Raw genomic sequence first — 18,224 nt, 5'->3', positions numbered from 1 at the left:
TTGCTCCCTGCCAAAGTCACAGACTCAATTGCCCAATTCATTCCACCATATCTCCAAAGACCTGTTTGGTCCTTCCCTAGCAACCTGGACCCACATTCCCTAAAGCCCTCAGTTTTCTCATCTCTAAACAGAACTGATAATAATAATAGCTGCCATCCTTGAGGTACTAAGTAGGAAATTCACATCAAGTATTTCTAACTTGGTAAAGCGTAGCTTTTTATGTTTCACTGATGAGGAAACAGAGGCTCAGAGTTAAGCACCCAAGGTACAAGGGGTAGACTGGATCACCGAATTCCCTAACAGGATTATACATCCACAGCCCTTGCCATGTGACTCTGTAGCACCTCCCACTGACGCGAGTTTATTCCCTGCTCCATCAGGGTGGGGCTTGCCCATGTGACCAGCTTGGGCCGGTAGAGAGAGTGCTAGTGGAAGGGTGTGATGGACACAGAAGCTTTAAACCTCTGTGCCATGTGGTTTGGCTTAGGCTCGGGTGCCTCCGTGTTCATCATGATAATAGGCTTCAGGTAGCTGCTGCCTGTTCATCCGGACCTTAGAATGAAAGTAGAGCAGACCTGAGCCCAGCTAGTGCCCTGGAACCAAGCCCAGCTGGCCCACTGCCTAGAGCAGAGCTCACCCGCTGAGGCCAGCCCACATCAGCAGAGCTGCAGCTAGTTAAGCATTTGCTGTCGTAAACCATCAGGTGGTTTTGGAGTGGTCTCTTACAAAGCATTATTCCTGCAATAGCTGATTAATTACAGTGGCAGAGCTGGGATGAAGCCAAAGCCTTCTTGTTTTCTCTATGGCCTAGGCTGTTGGGAACTACAGTTGAGATAATACAGTAAAAATGTCACCAGGCACTAGAACAAATGCTAGTTGTTATTAATTTTAGTCAATCCTACATTTGAAAGATTATATTAATGGAGTTCCCACTGTGGCATCTCTGTGGCAGCGCAGGTTCAGTCCTCAGCCCCGTGCAGTGGGTTAAAGATCTGCGTTGCTGAGGTTGCAGCTGTGGCTTGGATTTGATCCCTGGTCCAGGAACTTCCATGGACCAGGGATCAAATCCATGTGTCTCAGGTGCAGCCAGAAAAGAAAAAAATTATATTAATGATACCAAGACATTTCAGGGTTACTGGGACATGGAGAAATGACAGTGCCCAGGCTTCTGAAAAACATTCACCATGCAAAGTACATCTTTTCAATAATAAGCAGCCCTCATAGGTGCCCAACATTTTAAAGCTAACATATTTTCCTGGCCATGGTTTCATGAAGCTATTCAAGGACCAGTGAGGTAGAAAGTATCATCCTTATTTAATAGTGGAGTAACAAGCCCAGAGAAGCTAAGTAACTTGCCTAAGATCACACAGTTGAGGGATTGTTAGGCAGGATTTGAATGCAGTCTGCTTGATCCAGTCCAAATCTTCTAATAACCCCAGAGAAGAGTCAGTTTACGCCACAACCCGTTCAGCTTGGCTTCGCTCCCCAGCAGTGCAAGGGCCCCTGGGAGCTGAGATAGGCTCAGGAAATGCAGTGGAAGGCAAAAAGGCATGAGAGTGGAGTTGGGAAAGAGTGACAGCAGCTTGCTCAGGCGGGGTCTGAATACCTTTGCTCCAGAAATTAAGACACTAATCGGGGGCGGCTCCCAGGCTCCCCCACCTACTCACCTCCTAGGCCCTCAGACACACACCCGGGGGAGCCACACCCTGGCAGAGAAGACAGGCCAAGAGGCAAGCCTTCGTGATAAGGCTCCTGGGCCAGTCCCCCAAATAAGCAGCCTGGAAACCAGTCAGGCAGCCCTTAGCTTACCTGTGAGTGGACAGCACCTCAAACAGCAGGACCTGCTTCACCTTGACTGAAAGGACTGCACAGATACATGGATGCTCCTTCCCTTCAGCTCTTCTGGAAAACAGCTCTCTCACTCTCCCCCACCCCCAGCTTAACCTTGGAACCAGACTGCAGTCTCGGAGACTCCCTTCATTGCAGAGATCAATGGGACAAGGCCTTTCACCTTTCTCGACTGTACATTTCAGCTATCTCTGAATCAATAAAAATTAAAACTCTGTGAGTTCCTGTCATGGCGCAGTGGAAACGAATCCGACTAGGAACCATGAGGTTGCAGATTCGATCCCTGGCCTCGCTCAGTGGGTTAAGGATCCGGCATTGCCTTGAGCTGTGGTGTAGGTTGCAGACTTGGCTCGGATCTGGTGTTGCTGTGGCTGTGCCGTAGGCTGGCGGCGGGAGCTCCGATTAGACACCTAGCCTGGGAACCACCATATGCCACGGGTGCAGCCCTGAAAAGACCAAAAAAAAAAAAACAAAAAACAAAAAAAACAAAAAAAACCTCTGACATGTGTGGGGTTTCTCTTTCTTGATTTTTTTTTTAAGGGCCACACCCACGGCATTTGGAAGTTCCCAGGCTAGGGGTCAAATCGGAGCTGCAGCCATAGCACTGCCAGATCAGAGCCGTGCACTGCACAGGCTCAGAGTCTGACTTGACCGAGGGCACACAGCTTAAGTACTTTCTAGTCAGCATGAACACACAGTCTTTCTGCATCTAGAATCCATGCTAAATGTAACACCATTTAGACTTGGTAGTGACTGAACTATACTCCTGACATAGTGTTACCATAGTTTATTTAAGCGACTGGCAACAGCTAGAGAAATCGTGACAATGTTTCACTATCACAAATAAGCTGCAATCAAATCTTTGTACTTCTCTTTGCCCACGTCTACAAGCCTTTCTGTAGCCTAAACCCCTAGACTGAGATTGTTGGGTCTGTACATTTTAAGTTTGAATATGACAAGCTTTCCATCTAATCATGTGGGATCAAGCTACCCTCTCCCCTCTCTCCAGGGTAGGGAGGACCTGGTGTCTGTGCTCAACTCCCCTGAAACTGTATGAGGGGTTCTGGGCAATTCCTGAAGGTGACTCTGCTGCACTGGGTTTCTCTTAACAGAACCTACCTTCTCCTTGATAGACATTGACACTGGTTGGATTTTTAAAAGGTTTTTTAAAAAAGCCTTCTGTAAGGCATCCCTCTGGGAACTAGATTCCACTCCCCATGTCCAGGAAGCCCCTCCTATGAAGCCAGGCAGTTAGGTCTGAACAGCATTAGGCTGTCAATGCAGAGAAAAGCAGAGCTGTGACAAAGGGCACCCAGAGGTCGGTTCCCCCGTCACTCACCGGGGAGCCAGCTGAGTGGGAGTGTCTTTTCATGTTGTTTTCCTTAAATAAAAGTCATAACCAGCTTGGGAAGAACTTTTCTTTTCAAAGGCTGCACGTGTGGCATATGGAAGTTCCCGGGCTAAGGGCTGAATCAGAGATGCAGCTGGCAGCCTACACTGCATCTTGTGGCAACACTGGATCCTTAACCCACTGAGAAAGGCCAGGGATTGAACCCACATCCTCACAGACACTAGGTCAGGTTCTTAACCCACTGAGCCACAGAGGAACTCCAGGCAAGAACTTTTCATCAAGCAGGCAGGGAAACAGAATAGCGTAGAAGAGTCAGCGAGGTTAACCAGTCCCGGCCCCTCATTTATCAGGTAAGGACAGTGAGACCCAGAAATGTCGAGTGACTTATTCAAGGGCACACAGGAAAGAAGAAAAAGGAGGGGTGGGAACCAGCTCAAAGCCAGTATTCACACTTGTAGCCGTGTGCTCTTTATGTGAGAGGAGGGCGCATCCAAGACCTCCACTGGCAGTCCTCTCAGTCTGCCTTTCTTCAGTCTCTTGCTCTTGAACGTGAGGGACAAGTTAGGTTTCTTGAGAAGGGGTATCTGAATGAAAATCATGGCAGCACATCTGCTCTGCTGGTCTCACGTTGTCCTTGGGTCCTGTTCTTTGCCTGACTGCTTGAACTCCTCCTCATCCTCCGAGACCCCAAAGAACCATGTACTGTGGAAATATTCCGCAACTCCCCAGGGCAGCTGGTTGTCCCCTGCTGTCCCCAGGCCCTGACCCCAGCCAGCACTCAGAACGCTTTTGGTGGTTGCTGGTTCCTTAGGCATCTTCTCCACAGGACGACCATTCCTCAAATGCACAGATGCAGCAAGTGCACCTCTGTGACCCTGGCACATGCCTTCACTTTGGAATGGGTGGACTTCAGAGCACAAACGCCAGGACGGAGGGTGTTGGTAATCCTGCCCCAGCTCCTGGCTCACAATACAAGCTCAAGAGGGTTTGGTGCTGCTGATGGAATCTGAATAGGCAAGTTCCTCAGTGTGAGGGGCTTCAAACCCTGGAGCCACCAAGCTTTCAACAGACATGACCTGTGGGGGCCACGCAGGTCCGGTGGACAAAGGAGTGGGCACTAAAAAGTACGAAAAGTCCTTACACATGTATAGGCCTCCAAGGTGACAAGGCATTTTCACAAATGCCCTCATTTGAATGAACTTTGTAACTGCTGAGTTACTCCCACACGGCTTAACCTCTCTTCTTTCTGCCAAGAAAACTGCTCCCCAATCTGGCTGATCCAGGTCTCAGGATTCTGAGACACGGACGTGGCACAGAGGGAAGGAGTAAATCAGGCTAAGAAATACAGGACTGAACAGATCCTTAGTAACAGGACTTGGGAGAAAAAAAATAAGAATGACAACAGCCTTGAGATGCCCTATAGACAATGAATAGCTCCACTAAGAGTTACCCTCCTTTCATAAAGCGGGCTCAGCTCGCCCGGTTCGGAATTAAGGGTTTCAGAAAAGAACACACGAGACACAGGCATGTGGGATTTCATTATCTCCAGTTTACTTAGTTTGCCTGTTTACACACACGCTCCATATGTGTACATAACAGTGGCAAGAGCCAGTCTCTAAATACAATCTGGTACTCAGACGATGACAGATGCACGTGGAAAATGAGGTGCCGCTGAATGAACCTCAACACAGAAAGGCAGAACAAGCACGGCCGTACCTGTGATCACAGATGCCCTCAAAAGCCTCTTGTTCAGCACCTGGGGAACAGACACCTTTCAAAGACAACACAAGGCTATTTCAGCAGGACCCCACCCCACCCCAAATGACGCTCAAAAGATGTTCGTCTCCCTGCCTTCTCTGGAGGAGCCTAGAAGCTCTAAGGCTTAGTGAGGAAAAGGGAGGCAGGATTATTACCTGCAGCACAAGTGCCGGGCATCTGACATGTGTCACTTCCCTTAATCCTGACAGAACCATCTCCTTTTTACAGACGGGAAACTGAGGCTTGCCCAGAGTCAGAGAGCGCCCAGTCCTGGTGACAAGACTTGGACCCACATCTCTCGTTTGCCTAAACCTCAACCCTTTCAGCCGTGCCATGCTGTCTCACGTAGAGACTGAGAGCATGTTCCCAGGAGTCGGGCAAAGGTGCTAAGACTGAACGGGAAGTGGCAGAAGACTAATCAATACGTAAGATTCGGTAATGGATGCTTTCCACAGGATAATTTAATGCCGAGCCTGAATCGGATCTGCAGAAGCGTCTGCAGACTTAAGTGTGGCAAATGAAGTTCTGGGTCACCTTGAGCCTGTGGCCTTCCGGTGCTGAACCTGAAACTCAGGAGAGCTCTCAATCCCTTCAACAAGCCCCTGCACCCACCCCACCCTGACTCCACCCTGTTTATGGACCTAAAATCCTGAGGGCTGAACAAGTCTCCTGGGGCTCATCACATCTTGCCAACGCTCCCCGAGCACCATGGTGACACGGCTAAAACCTCACTGCCAGGTGTTTCTGCCATCTTTGGGTACGACATCATCACACCTTACATTTTGATGGGCACAGGTTAACCTGTGGGGATGGGATATGAACTACAGATTTTAAGTACATCTTTACACGCAATACAATTTACACTCAAGATTTTCGAGACCTCAAGCTTCTAACAACCTAAGCTTGAGTTAAGCCAGTCAAATGTAGTGCTTATCAGTTAATGCCATTACCAGCCTTGGCTGGGGGTAGGAGGGGCATCAAAGAAGCTTCCAGGATGATTATCCAAAATGCAAGGGGCTGGGCTTGAAAGGTGTAAGGAGACAGCCAGAAAGGGGCAAGGAGTACCTTATCTCAGAGCGGTAACTGGGCCTTCGTGGGGTGGAGGGGACAGGCACACTCACGGCGAGGGCCACACAAGGCCAAGGCTGGAAATGGACAAATGTTGCAAAGGGGAAGGAAGAGGTGGAGTTCAAGGCCAGGTGAACACGCACAAGTGTGGTTGGGTTCTGGTGGTGGGCCAAGGAAGAGGAGGGTGGGGCCAAAGTCAGGCCACCACTTAACAGGGGCACTTTTGCCAACAGGCTGGCTTCTTGCCATCAGAAGCAAGGATATTTTCCTCCACTTCGGACTTCCTTCTCGCAATCTTGCCCAGGAGGTAAAAGCACCTTGGGCTACAGCAACGGACAGAAGACTTATTCCCATATGACTCTGAAGAATTGTTCCATCTACACCACTGACATGTGGTCAGGACAGTTTCAGTGCAAATATGCATTGTGCAAAATTACTCTGACTCAGCTTAAAATTCATCAAGTTATTAAAATGTCCGCTTTCCGGCTTTATACTTAACAGAGAAAACAGCCCTATGAGCTTGAATTAAATACCATAAGCCAAGAGTTCGGTTTATTAAAAAAAAGGGTAAATTAGTGTTCTAAAAAACCCTCAGAGCAATCTACACATGTGCCAAAATGCAGCACTGGAGTTGTGAGTTTTTTTCAGGAGTTTTGTCAACAAAGAACAAATGCCACAGTTGTCATTAAAAACCATAGAGCATTCACTCAAAATAGAAGGGGGAGGGTAGTAACCTTATTGCTCCAGAAACCGACAGATAATAAACAACATAGACAGGAAATTATCAGTGTTCATTACATAAAAAATTATCCAATACTCCGTCGCAGAGGCACTCCAGTTTAACTGTTTGGGTAGCTAATCACAAGCCAGTTGCAATATTTGACATTCCACAAATGAAACAAATAGTACAACCAGAGTGAGTCTTTCAGGCGGTTGGCTGTTTTATAAAGGATCCTGCTGGAAACAAATGCTTGTGCAGAACTGATCAGAGGGAAATACTGTTAAACTACAGCTTTAACAGCCATTAACGGAGAAGACAAGAATCAGGGAGAGTCTGGTGGCGGCAGAGTCCTGAGGCCCTGGCCGCCCCCTTCAGCCCACAATAGAGGCTTTCCTGATTCTGTCCTCCCGCTGAGCCCGAGCTTGGCCCTCTAGGGACAAAAAGGATGTTCCAGATTAAGGTCAAGTCTTGCCGGGGACGCAAAGTGCCTGACTGGGAACGGCGGTGCTTGTGACACAGGGTAATGTCACCAAGAACAGTCGGGGGCCTGACCTCGCTCCCCAGACGCCCCCGCCGCCCACCAAAACTGCCTGGTAAGCTTCCTCACGGAAGCAGGATCAATAATTTAGTCCTGTAACGAAGAAAAATGGAAAGATCTATTAGCCACTGTCCTGCTGTCATCCCTTGTGCGCCTCTTTTATCTCTTATAACTGTCTTGCTTCAAGTTCGAACTACAGCTCTGGGGAGGAAGGCCGGGGGAAAAGGATTTCAGATACCAGAACCCGTATGTCCCGTACCAGCCCAGTAGCCCGAACAGGGTGCCAAACACTTTCTGGGACAAGTTGTGGAAGTAAACGGCCGTGCACAGGAACATCCACACCCAGATGAAGGTCAGGAAGCCCAGGGCGACCACCAGGGCGGTGATGGCCACGTGGAGGCAGTGGCTTCGGTCCGTCTTCACCTCGTGCAGCACGGCCATCTCCTCCACAATCATGAGGGCGCAGAAGGTCAGCAGGAAGGAGTGGCCGGAGATGTCAAAGCCGTGCCAGAAGCCTCCTTGCCCGTGGCACTGCTGCTTACTCAGGGGCTCGTTTCTCACCCCCTCCAGGGCTGGCGACTGGTAGCAGCTGCCCGTGTAGTGCTCCACGTTGGAGAAGATGGCTGTGCACACGTACCAGATGGCCGTGCCCACGAGCAGGGTGCTCAGCCGCCGCAGGACCAGGCCAGCCTTGCCTGTCAGGTGGTAGTTGGTGAGGGCGATGAAAGGCAGGAGGAGACAGAAGGTCCAGGCCCAGGCCACTTTGACAAAATACCTGGCAGAGGAGGAAAGTGGAAGTGAGGAGAAGGGGCCTGGCCAAGAGGGAATAAATGGCATGCCTCAGGTTTCTCGACTCTCAAGGGAGGGGAAAATGAGAAAAGGTGATAAAAGCATTAGACCACAAGGCCGCCTACTAAATAAGGGTACCATTTAATCCTCATACACCTCTCGGAGGTAGTTTCTGCTATAATCTCCATCTTACAGATAAGAAAGCTGAGGCACAGAGAAGCTTCATGCCCAAAGTGGAGGTCATGAGTGGTGGTGGAGCTGAGATTCAAATCCAGGGTCTATAATCTTTTTAGATTTTTATTTTGGGGGCCGTGCTTGTGGTATGTGGAATTTCCCATGCCAGGGACTGCAACTGTGCCACAGCAGCAACTCGAACCACAGTAGTGATGACACGGGATCCTTACCTGCTGCACCACCAGGGAACTCCAAGTCTCTGACCTTAAGCACTATGCTGTTTGCTCAGGAAAGTAAAAATAGAGCTCTCACGTGCATCCACTTTCCCCTAGAGCACTCGCTGTCACCCTGGGAGGAAGGTGTCATTTGTTGCATATTACAGATAAAGACTAGTTCAGTAACTTGCCCAGAGTCACACTCACACGATCAGTACGCGCAGATTAAACCAACATTTGGCCAGCCCCAAAGCCCGGGCTTTGTCTACACCAAAGCTCTTTTTCCTACGAGGTAGAAATGGTCAGAGAGAGCTCACTTCATGCTGGAAGACCCAGGTTTGAACCCTGACTCTGATTATCACCACACTTCTCTAGGCCTCTGTTTCCTCAAATGCTGAATAGAATTGGGGGACCAATCGATTCTTTTGTTGTTGTTGTTGTTGGTCTTTTTAGGGCCGCACTCACAGCATACGGAGGTTCCCAGGCTAGAGGTCAAATCAGAGTTGTAGCTGCCAGCCTACACCACAGCCACAGCAATGTCAGATCCGAGTCACATCTGTGGCCTACACCACAGCTCATGGCAACACCAGATCCTTAACCCAATGAGCAAGGCCAGGGATCGAACCCGAGTCCTCATGGATACTAGTCCAGTTCTTTACCACCGAGCCATGATGGGAACTCCCCTAATCGATTCTTAAAATCCCTTCCAGAGCCAAGGATTCACTAGTTCCCTTTCATCAGTTAACCAGCACAGAGGTATGAAAGAGAACACCAGAATCCATAGCAACCTGCAAACCACAGGGACTTTATCAGGGTGCTCAGCTTCCAGCATCGCCCAGGCCAGATCAAGCAGCAACGGCCTTGTCTGCCTCCCCTGCACTTATCAAAGGCGGCTGACCTGGGGACCAGCTGCACCGAACACACATGCAAGAGACGTGGGGCCATGACCACTTTCATAATCTGTTCTCAGCCCAGCCTCGTAAGTGGGGGAGGAAGGCGGGCCAAGGACAGAAGGCCTCTTTCTTGGGTTCCAAAAATGTCTCAGACACTACCCAAGAGCCTGTCGCTAAAATCTTCCCTGGGACTGATATGCAGGGAACTGGCCAGAGCCATGACCTGTCAGGTATTCGATGAAGCTGCTGGAGAGAGAAACCAGGGTTTTAAGCAGATAACCAAAATTGGACTGACTTTTGGGAGATGCTGCAGACACCATAACCCTGAAGAGAAAAAACTCACATCAAGGGAGAATTTTTATCTTTCAGAATCTCCCTTTACTATTCCAACAGTGTTGTTGTCAATAACCTTAAAATCCAAGAGGCTTTTTTTTTTTTTTTTTTTAAAGGAGGGGGTGAGTAGACTTAAGAAATCTCAAAGAACCCGGCTGGGATTGTGTTCCTGGGCCACTGCCAGGAACTTTGAGTGGCTTGAGAAGATCCATGCAGATTCAGGGGAAAGGTCATAGACGAGGGTTCCACTCCTGTGACACTATCTTGGAGCGGGGTTGTCACAGGCTAGGATAGGGGGTGGGGGGAAGGGCAGGTCTTTCTACCCTACCCAGGTGTGATGGGATTCTGTCACGCTGGGGGTGTAGGGGGTAATAACTGGACTTAGGGCAGAGGCACAGCGTCTGATGCCGGCAGGCAGGAGAGACGTGGCATGTTCCCCAGGGCAGCGGCCAACCCCTAAACCCAAAGGAAATCGGGGTGGGGGTGGGAAGCTGGTTCATCCCCTCTTGCCACCTCCCACCCCTACACACACACAGACACACACACCTCCTTGCCCGTCACCCTTGCCCAGTCAGCTCAGACTGTCTTGTTTGGTGTGCAAACGCGACTTGCTGGTGACACTAGCTATTTCGGGGTCCCTCCATCGCGACCCGCGTGCAGACGCTGCTGTCACGATGGGGAGAAGGACCTCCCCTTCCAATGACTCGTCATCAGGGCAGCCAACACCCAGCTGTCTGGGCAAGGCGACAGCGGTAGCTACGGCGGGGACAGGGGAAACCCGGGGCACACTCACACGTTGAGGACGTTGCGTTTGTTGCTGAGATAGCTCTCGGGCAGCGGTGAGAGTTCCTTGAGGAGGGAGCCCGCCAGCATGGAGGCTGCCAGGGCCCAGGGCAGGTATCGCCGCACAGCCGCCCGCACCAGTGTTCCCCTGAGGACCCACGCGCAGCGCTCCAAGTGCTCCATGCCCGACCTCTTCGGCCACCGTCCGCCGACCCGTGCCTTCTCGGCCACCGTCTTGCCCTTCGTCCCGGCCGGCGGCCCCACCTCCCTTTGGGCGCATGCGCGCTGCTCTCAGGCCCCGCCCTTGAGGAGGGTGCGCGTTCTGGAGCCCGCGCGCTCCCCCTCCTGGCCACCGGCGGCCTCTGCAGCGCGCTTGACTCCAAATTCGTCGCTTTCTCTTCACTCAAAATCACCTCCCCGAAAATCACCTTAGCTCCATCCCGGTAAGGCAGGTTTGAACCTCAGCCTCTATGCCTTGCTCTGATCGAAGAAAAAGAGTTTTTGGGAATATTTGCTGGAGGTAAGGAAGAATAAACGTTTTGTTGTAGGAGCTGGGGCAGTGGTCTCAGCCTCTTTCGTTTTCTCATCTGTAAAATGAAGAGACAAGAGGAGATCGCCTTTCCCAAGAGTTAATTTATGAACTCAGGGTTCATTGTGGTGTCTAGAAACAGTTGCATGAGAATATACATGCATAAAATCATCGTATTTACATTTAAAATTATTGGATTTATTTTCACCTTCAAAACAACCACATACTTGTATTGAGCGAAAATGCTGGATGCTGAGGGTTAATGACGATAAGATGAGGGTGTTGATGACTCAGTTACTTATTTATCACAGAGTTAAACCTTCTCATCCCCTGGTCTGGTTGGGTGTGTAATTCAGTGTTTCCCAACCTTGAGGCATTTCTTTGCCACTGTATTAATTTTCTAGGACTGCCATAACAAGTTGCCAGAAACGTGTTGGCTTAAACCAACAGAAATATATTCTCTGGCAATTCTGGAGGCCAGAAGTCTGAAATCAAGCTGTCGATGGGATTGGTTCCTTCTGGAGGCTCCTAGAAGGAGACCTGCCATGGCTCTCTTCCAGTGGCTGCAGGCAGTCCTGGGCATCCTTGGCTTATGGCTGCATCACTCCAATCTCTACTTCTTTCTTCCCATGGTCTTCTCCCTTCTGTGTGTCTGTGTGTCTTCTCTCCTTCCATCTATTATAAGGACACTCGTCACTGGATTTAGGGTCCACTCAAAATCCAAAATAATCACTTCATGAGATCCTTCATTACATGTGCAAAGACTTTATTTCCAAATAAGGTCATATTCCCAGGGATTAAGACTTTGATGTGTCCTTTGGCGCGTGGAGCGGGGGGGGGGCGGGGGGGTATCACCCTTCAACCCCCTGTATCCACTTGAACTGTTTCTGCCATGTCCATACACCACCAGTACTATTATTTCTTCACACTTTTCTTTAGACAATACACATTTAAAACTGAAATACTTATAGACTCCCAAGCAGAAATACCCATAGAATAATAGATTCTATGTGCCAGCTGTATTTCTTCTGTTACAAAAATGACATTTCTGGAGTTCCCTTTGTGGCTCAGCGGTTAACGAACCCGGCTAAGATCCACGAGGGTGTGGGTCGATCCCTGGCCTTGTTCAGTGGGTTAAGGATCTGGCGTTGCTGTGAGCTGTGGTGTAGGTTGCAGATGCATCTCGGATCCTGCTGTGCCATAGGCCCACAGCAGTAGCTCCTATTGGACCCCTAGATTGGAAACTTCCATGTGCCGCACATGCGGCCCTAAAAAGCAAACAAAAAAAAGACATTTCTATTGAAATATTGATCATCTCCAGCTGCCTAAAGTAATTTCATGTCACTGTCCAGGGATAGCTACCGTACTTTGGGAAACACTTGCCTGATTTATGCCTGTGATAGATTGATGTTTAAATTCTCTCATGCAGAGAGTCAATCAATTAGTAAGAGTGAAAGTATTAATTCCTTAAAACCATCTCAAGATGATCCTCATATCTGTAAATTGCATTTATCTGATCGTAATTTTTATGTAGCAAGATGTCTGGATCTTCAAAGAGTTAGATTTAGAAAAGCAAATGTTAATCAACTTCAATACCATTTTTTAAAAAAGCAAATGTAGTGGTAATTATACTAATTTGGTTTTCCATGGTTGGGGATAAAAGCCACACAGCTGAAAATATTTTAATTGTGAAGGCAGATTGTGAATAGCACCTGAAACCATCTCTATCCCCTAAAGATTGTCAGGTAGCCAAATAATAGCAAGCTGCATAATGGTTAAGAAGGAGGGGAGTTTCTGTCGTGGCTCAGTGGTTAACAAACCCAACTAATATCCATGAGGATGCAGGTTCGATCCCTGGCCTCACTCAATGGGTTAAGGATCTGGCATTGCCGTGAGCCGTGGTGTAGGTCACAGACGCGGCTCAGATCTGGCATTGCTGTGGCTGTGGTGTAGGCCGGCAAATGTAGCTCTGATTCGACCCCTAGCCTGGGAACCTCCATATGCTGTGGGTGCAGCCCAAAACAGACAAAAGACAAAAAAAAAAAAAAAAGAACAGGGAGGTAGGCTGGACATTATCAGCCAAGTGCCCCCCCCCCATGAAAATCCAGATGCTGATCCCCCACCCCAAGAAAAGGGGAAAGGGTGCTGGGTGACAGGAACTCCAGACGTTACCCAGAGGAACTATCAAAAATGTACCTCCTGAAACTTTCAGGATTTGTATACACACACACACACACACACACAGACTACACCTGGGGAATGTGAAAGTTGTGGGGCCAATGATAGAACCTGTGCCACAGCAGTGACCCGAGCTACTGCAGTGACGCTTAACCCACTGAACCACCAGGGAATGCCAGGATTTGTATTTCTGTAGAAAGGAAGCACGTATGTTCTATTTGAGACTCTACAACTTCATTCCTGATTTTTGACGACTGGATTAAACCCAGACCTGAAAAATTGTAAGTCTAGAGAAGTTTTCATTTTTTTTCAAACTTCAACCCATATTAAGAAATACGTGAGTGCAGCTGTGTGCTGGAACAGATTCATACAAGCCCATGAGAACAAATTGTTAAATTCTGCAGACCGATTGTTAAAGCTGTTATTTAAAAATCACATTATATAAGAGAACAGTTAAACACAAAAGAAGGCGTTCCTGTCATGGCTCAGTGGTTAGTGAATCTGACTAGCATCCATCAGGATGCAGGTTCGATCCCTGGCCTCGCTCAGTGGATTAAGGATCCAGTGTTGCTGTGGCTCGGATCCTACGTTGCTGTGGCTGTGGTGTAGGCCAGTAGCTACAGTCCCAATTTGACCCCTAGCCCAGCTACAGCTCCATATGCCCTGGGTGTGGCCCTAAAAAGCAAAAACAAAACAAAACAAATACTCAAAACTCATCATTTATTAATTATTTTACTCTGTTGCACTATTCACCATGCCCTTGGAGTTGCTTACATCTGTTGTATAGTATGTCATTGTGCAATTCTTCCCAACTGTGTCTTCATTGGTTACTTTTGCAGCTGGAAACCAGCCCTGGTGAGAGTATTTACACTAAGGTAAATGGCAGATGCTAAAATCAGGGCTTTACTTGCTTTGTTGATCGTCTAGACCAAGATGCAACTCCATTTTTCTTTCTTTCTTTCTTTCTTTTTGTCTTTTTGCCTTTTCTAGGGCCACTCCCACAGCATATGGAGGTTCCCAGGCTAGGGGTCTAATTGGAGCTGTAGCTTCTGGCCTATACCAGAGCCACAGCAATGAAGGATCCTAGCTGCGTCTTTGATCTACACCATAGCTCACGGCAACGCCAGATCCTTAAACCACTGAGCGAGGCCAGGGATCGAACCTGCAACCTCATGGTTCCTAGTCAGATTCGTTAACCACTGAGCCACGACGGGAACTTCCACAACTCCATTATTCAAAACATGGTTGAATTGAAACTGTGAGTTGACTATGGATGCAAAACTCCAGCAAATTCAGTAAAAGCATTCTGGGAGAATCAATTCATTATACAGTAAAGAGTATTTGCATATATATTTTTTTTAAATTATGTGCTCCACATTCTTTATAGTAAGAGAAATTCATAATACACTTATGTACATATATAATTTTCCCCTAGAGAGATAGTTGTTAAATACTTATCAACAAATCACTGGTTATGATCTGATACACATATAAAAATATATATGTAGCATAAGTGAATATATATGCTACTAAGTATATAGATACAGCTATAAAATATAGTTTTATGACAATTTGTGACAGAATTTGCCTATACTATGTGTGAGGCACTCTGATATTTTCTTAGGGCCGCACCCATGGCATATGGAGGTTCCCAGGCTAGGGCTCTAATCGGAGCTGTTGCTGCTGGCCTATGCCAGAGCCACAGCAACGCCAGATCCGAGCCGTGTCTGCCCTACACCACAGCTCACGGCAACGCCGGATCCTTAACCCACTGAGCAAGGCCAGGGATTGAACCCAAAACCTCATGGTTCCTAATCAGACTCATTAACCACTGAGTCACAATGGGAACTCCATCTGATATTTTCTATTCAATTATAAATTCAGTTTTTTAAAAATACTGGTCATGGCCCATTGAATTGATTTTACCACTCATTAATGCGTAGGGATCTGTAGTTTGAAAAACAATTCACTAGAAGATTTTAGGGCATTGGAGGACCATGCCTTGGCCTTCCCCACCAGAGGGAGATAAAAGACCACAAATATTAGGACTCTGCCCTGCCTGAGACTTCAGTGGTATCACCTAATTGTTGGATTTCATTCCTTCATTTATTTATTCAACAAATATTTGAAGTATATGGCCTCTGGCCTCAAGAAACTTAAAATCTAGTGAAGGTAATCATTATTAATTTATTCAGCCAACCAACACCTACTATTTGCTATGCACCAAGCATTGAACTAGATATTAAGACCTCCAGTGTTCTGGATATATAAGTTTCCTTAATGACTGTAGATTTACCGCTGTTAAAAAAGCAAACCATTTTTTAGGTTTGAGGCCAGATGAGGCTGGGCCATCTTGTCAAACCGGAAAGCAAGGAAGCCATAAGCTAGCAAAGACTGCTAAGATCATTTCAGGAGGACACAGAAGCCAATTAGAAAGGCTCCCATAAGGCCAAAGATGAGAAAGTTTGAGCCTGAATAAGAATAATAACTGCAGTGGATGAAACCACATATATGTTTAAATCCAGAGGTTCATAGTGGTACTTAAAAAAGTAATGGGCAGGGGTTCTCATGATGGCTCCTCTGTAACGAATCCAACTAGTATCCATGAGGACGCAGGTTCGCTCCCAGGCCTCGATCAGTAGGTTAAGGATCTGGTGTTGCCGCAAGCTATTGTGTATGTCACAGATGCAGCTTGAACCTGGCGTTGCTGAGGCTGTGGTGTAAGCTGGCAGCCACAGCTCCTTTTTGACCCCTTGCCTGGGAACTTCCATATGCTGTGGGTGTGGCCACCAAAAGACCAAAAAACAAAAAATAAAAAGGTAATGGGCATCTTTGGAGAAATCAACTCATTATTTTGACAACTAGACAATAAAGGGTAAGAATCAAGCATCTTTCCTGCCTCCGCTATGGGAAATGAACCGCTGAATAACCAAGGAGTAGATGAATTTCTTTCTTTTCTTTTCTTTTCTTTTCTTTTTTTTTTTTTTGTCTTTTTAAGGCTGTGCCCATGGCATATGGAAGTTCCCAGGCTAGGGGTCAAATTGGAGTCGCAGCTGCCACTAGGCCACAGCCACAGCCACAGTCACACTGGATCAGAACCATGTCTCGGATCTACACCACAGCTTACAGCAACGCCGGATCCTTAACCCACTGAGTGAGGCCAGGGACCAAACCCACATCCTCATGGATGCTAGTCGGATTCGTTAACCACTGCGCCACGACGGGAACTCCTAGATGAATTTCTTGTTAATGAACTTTCTCAACGAGTACATGAAGAAAGAATGACCGATTTAGACATGGAAGTCAAAAGGTTAGTTTGAAATACTGGTGAGTGAGATTCATTTCTTTTTTAAAAAGTCCGTTTTCAGCTATTCATAAAAAGAAAATTTGATACATACTGAGAAGCACTTTCAACTAAATCACTACAAATTCATCTCATATAATTTAAAACTTTTCAATCAGATTGTCATAATTTTGACCTTCACTCAGAATTTTATATTTTAGGTTTCTTAGGCTCAGGCTTTACAAGCACAGGGCTTCATGTTTACTACAGAAATGGAGACCTAGAACCAAAAATATGTCTGTTACCAAAAAAGTAACGTTTTCTTATTGAAAGCTAAATGTAATTTCATAAGGAAACCCCACATGTCTGTCACTTTTGTTGCAAGAGTTTGGATGTTATAGAATTTGTCTTGAAGTCAGAGTTTCTCTTGGACAAATAAACGTGCTTTTTGAATCTTTTGAGAATCACTTTTCCTTGTCTTCTTATTTTGATAGTGGCTTGAGTGTGTTTTTTTGTTTGTTTTGTCTTTTCTAGGGCCACACCCGAGGCATACGGAGGTTCCCAGGCTAGGGGTCTAATCGGAGCTGTAGCTGCTGGCCTACACTAAGCCATAGCAACGGGCGATCCGAGCTGCGTCTGTGATCTACACCACAGTTCACGGCAACGCCGGATCCTTAACCCACTGAGGAAGGCCAGGGATCGAACCCACAATCTCATGGTTCCCAGTTGGATTTGTTAACCACTGAGCCACTTGAGTTCTTTGAAAAATGTAAAATTGCTAAATTTGTGAATGGTTGCAGAGAAATCATCTGAGGCTACAATTGGGCTTTGGCTAGGTTCAACATGAATATATGTTAACTACAGATGAAATAAAAGAAAATGTAAGCTTTAGCTGCCTTCTCATAAAGAATTTTTCTTTCTTATAACCATATTACATTACAATGTCACTGATTCATAATTAAATTCTTCCAGGGAACAATACAAAAAAGTGTGTGTTTCCACTAGAAAAAGGAATCTTTATTTTGACATTGATCTTGGTCTGGTTTTTTTTTTTTTTTTTTAACATTTCAAAGGGTTTTTGTTTATTTATTTATTTATTTATTTTTTTGCCATTTCTTGGGCCGCTCCCGTGGCATATGGAGTTTCCCAGGCTAGGGGTCGAATCAGAGCTGTGGCTGCCAGCCTACGCCAGAGCCACAGCAACGCAGGATCCGAGCCGCATCTGCAACCTACACCACAGCTCACGGCAACGCCGGATCGTTAACCCACTGAGCAAGGCCAGGGACCGAACCCGCAACCTCATGGTTCCTAGTCGGATTCGTTAACCACTGCGCCACGACGGGAACTCCGATCTTGGTCTGTTTTAAGGTAAATTGGCCTGCATCACTTGATTAAAAGCAAAACGCAGGAGGTCTTTATGGAGTAGGAGTATCTTCAAAGATTCTTTTAAAAATGTCCTTTTTTAAATTAAATTTAATTTTTTATATAATGATTTTTATTTTTTTTCATTATAGCTGGTTTATTTCTACTGTACAGCATGGTGACCCAGTTACACATACAAGTATACAATCGTTTTTCTCACATTATCATGCTCCATTATAAGTGACTAGATACAATTCCCAGTGCTACACAGCAAGATCTCATTGCTTATCCATTCTAAAGGCAATAGTCTGCATCTATTAACCCCAAGTTCCCAGTCCATCCCACTCCCTCCCCCTCCCTCTTGGCAACCATGAGTCTGTTCTCCAAATCCATGATTTTCT

The 18,224-nt window shown here is 47.0% G+C and overlaps 1 protein-coding gene across 1 annotated transcript; it reads right to left on the bottom strand.

Annotated features, from left to right (window-relative positions):
- Positions 1-4,728: 4,728 nt before the first annotated feature.
- FITM2 (fat storage inducing transmembrane protein 2) lies at positions 4,729-10,729 on the bottom strand. Its single transcript, XM_047771050.1, has 2 exons — positions 10,482-10,729; positions 4,729-8,059 (listed from the first exon to the last, which is right to left on the bottom strand). Exons 1-2 carry the CDS (start codon positions 10,652-10,654, stop codon positions 7,444-7,446), a joined length of 789 nt encoding a protein of 262 aa, XP_047627006.1. The 5' UTR covers positions 10,655-10,729; the 3' UTR covers positions 4,729-7,443.
- Between the last annotated feature and the right edge of the window lie 7,495 nt (positions 10,730-18,224).

The sequence above is a fragment of the Phacochoerus africanus genome, chromosome 3 (assembly GCF_016906955.1).
Source record: "Phacochoerus africanus isolate WHEZ1 chromosome 3, ROS_Pafr_v1, whole genome shotgun sequence".
In the NCBI taxonomy this organism is placed as follows: domain Eukaryota; kingdom Metazoa; phylum Chordata; class Mammalia; order Artiodactyla; family Suidae; genus Phacochoerus; species Phacochoerus africanus.
Note: the sequence above shows the minus strand (reverse complement) of the source record. Positions and strands in the feature narration are given on the sequence as shown.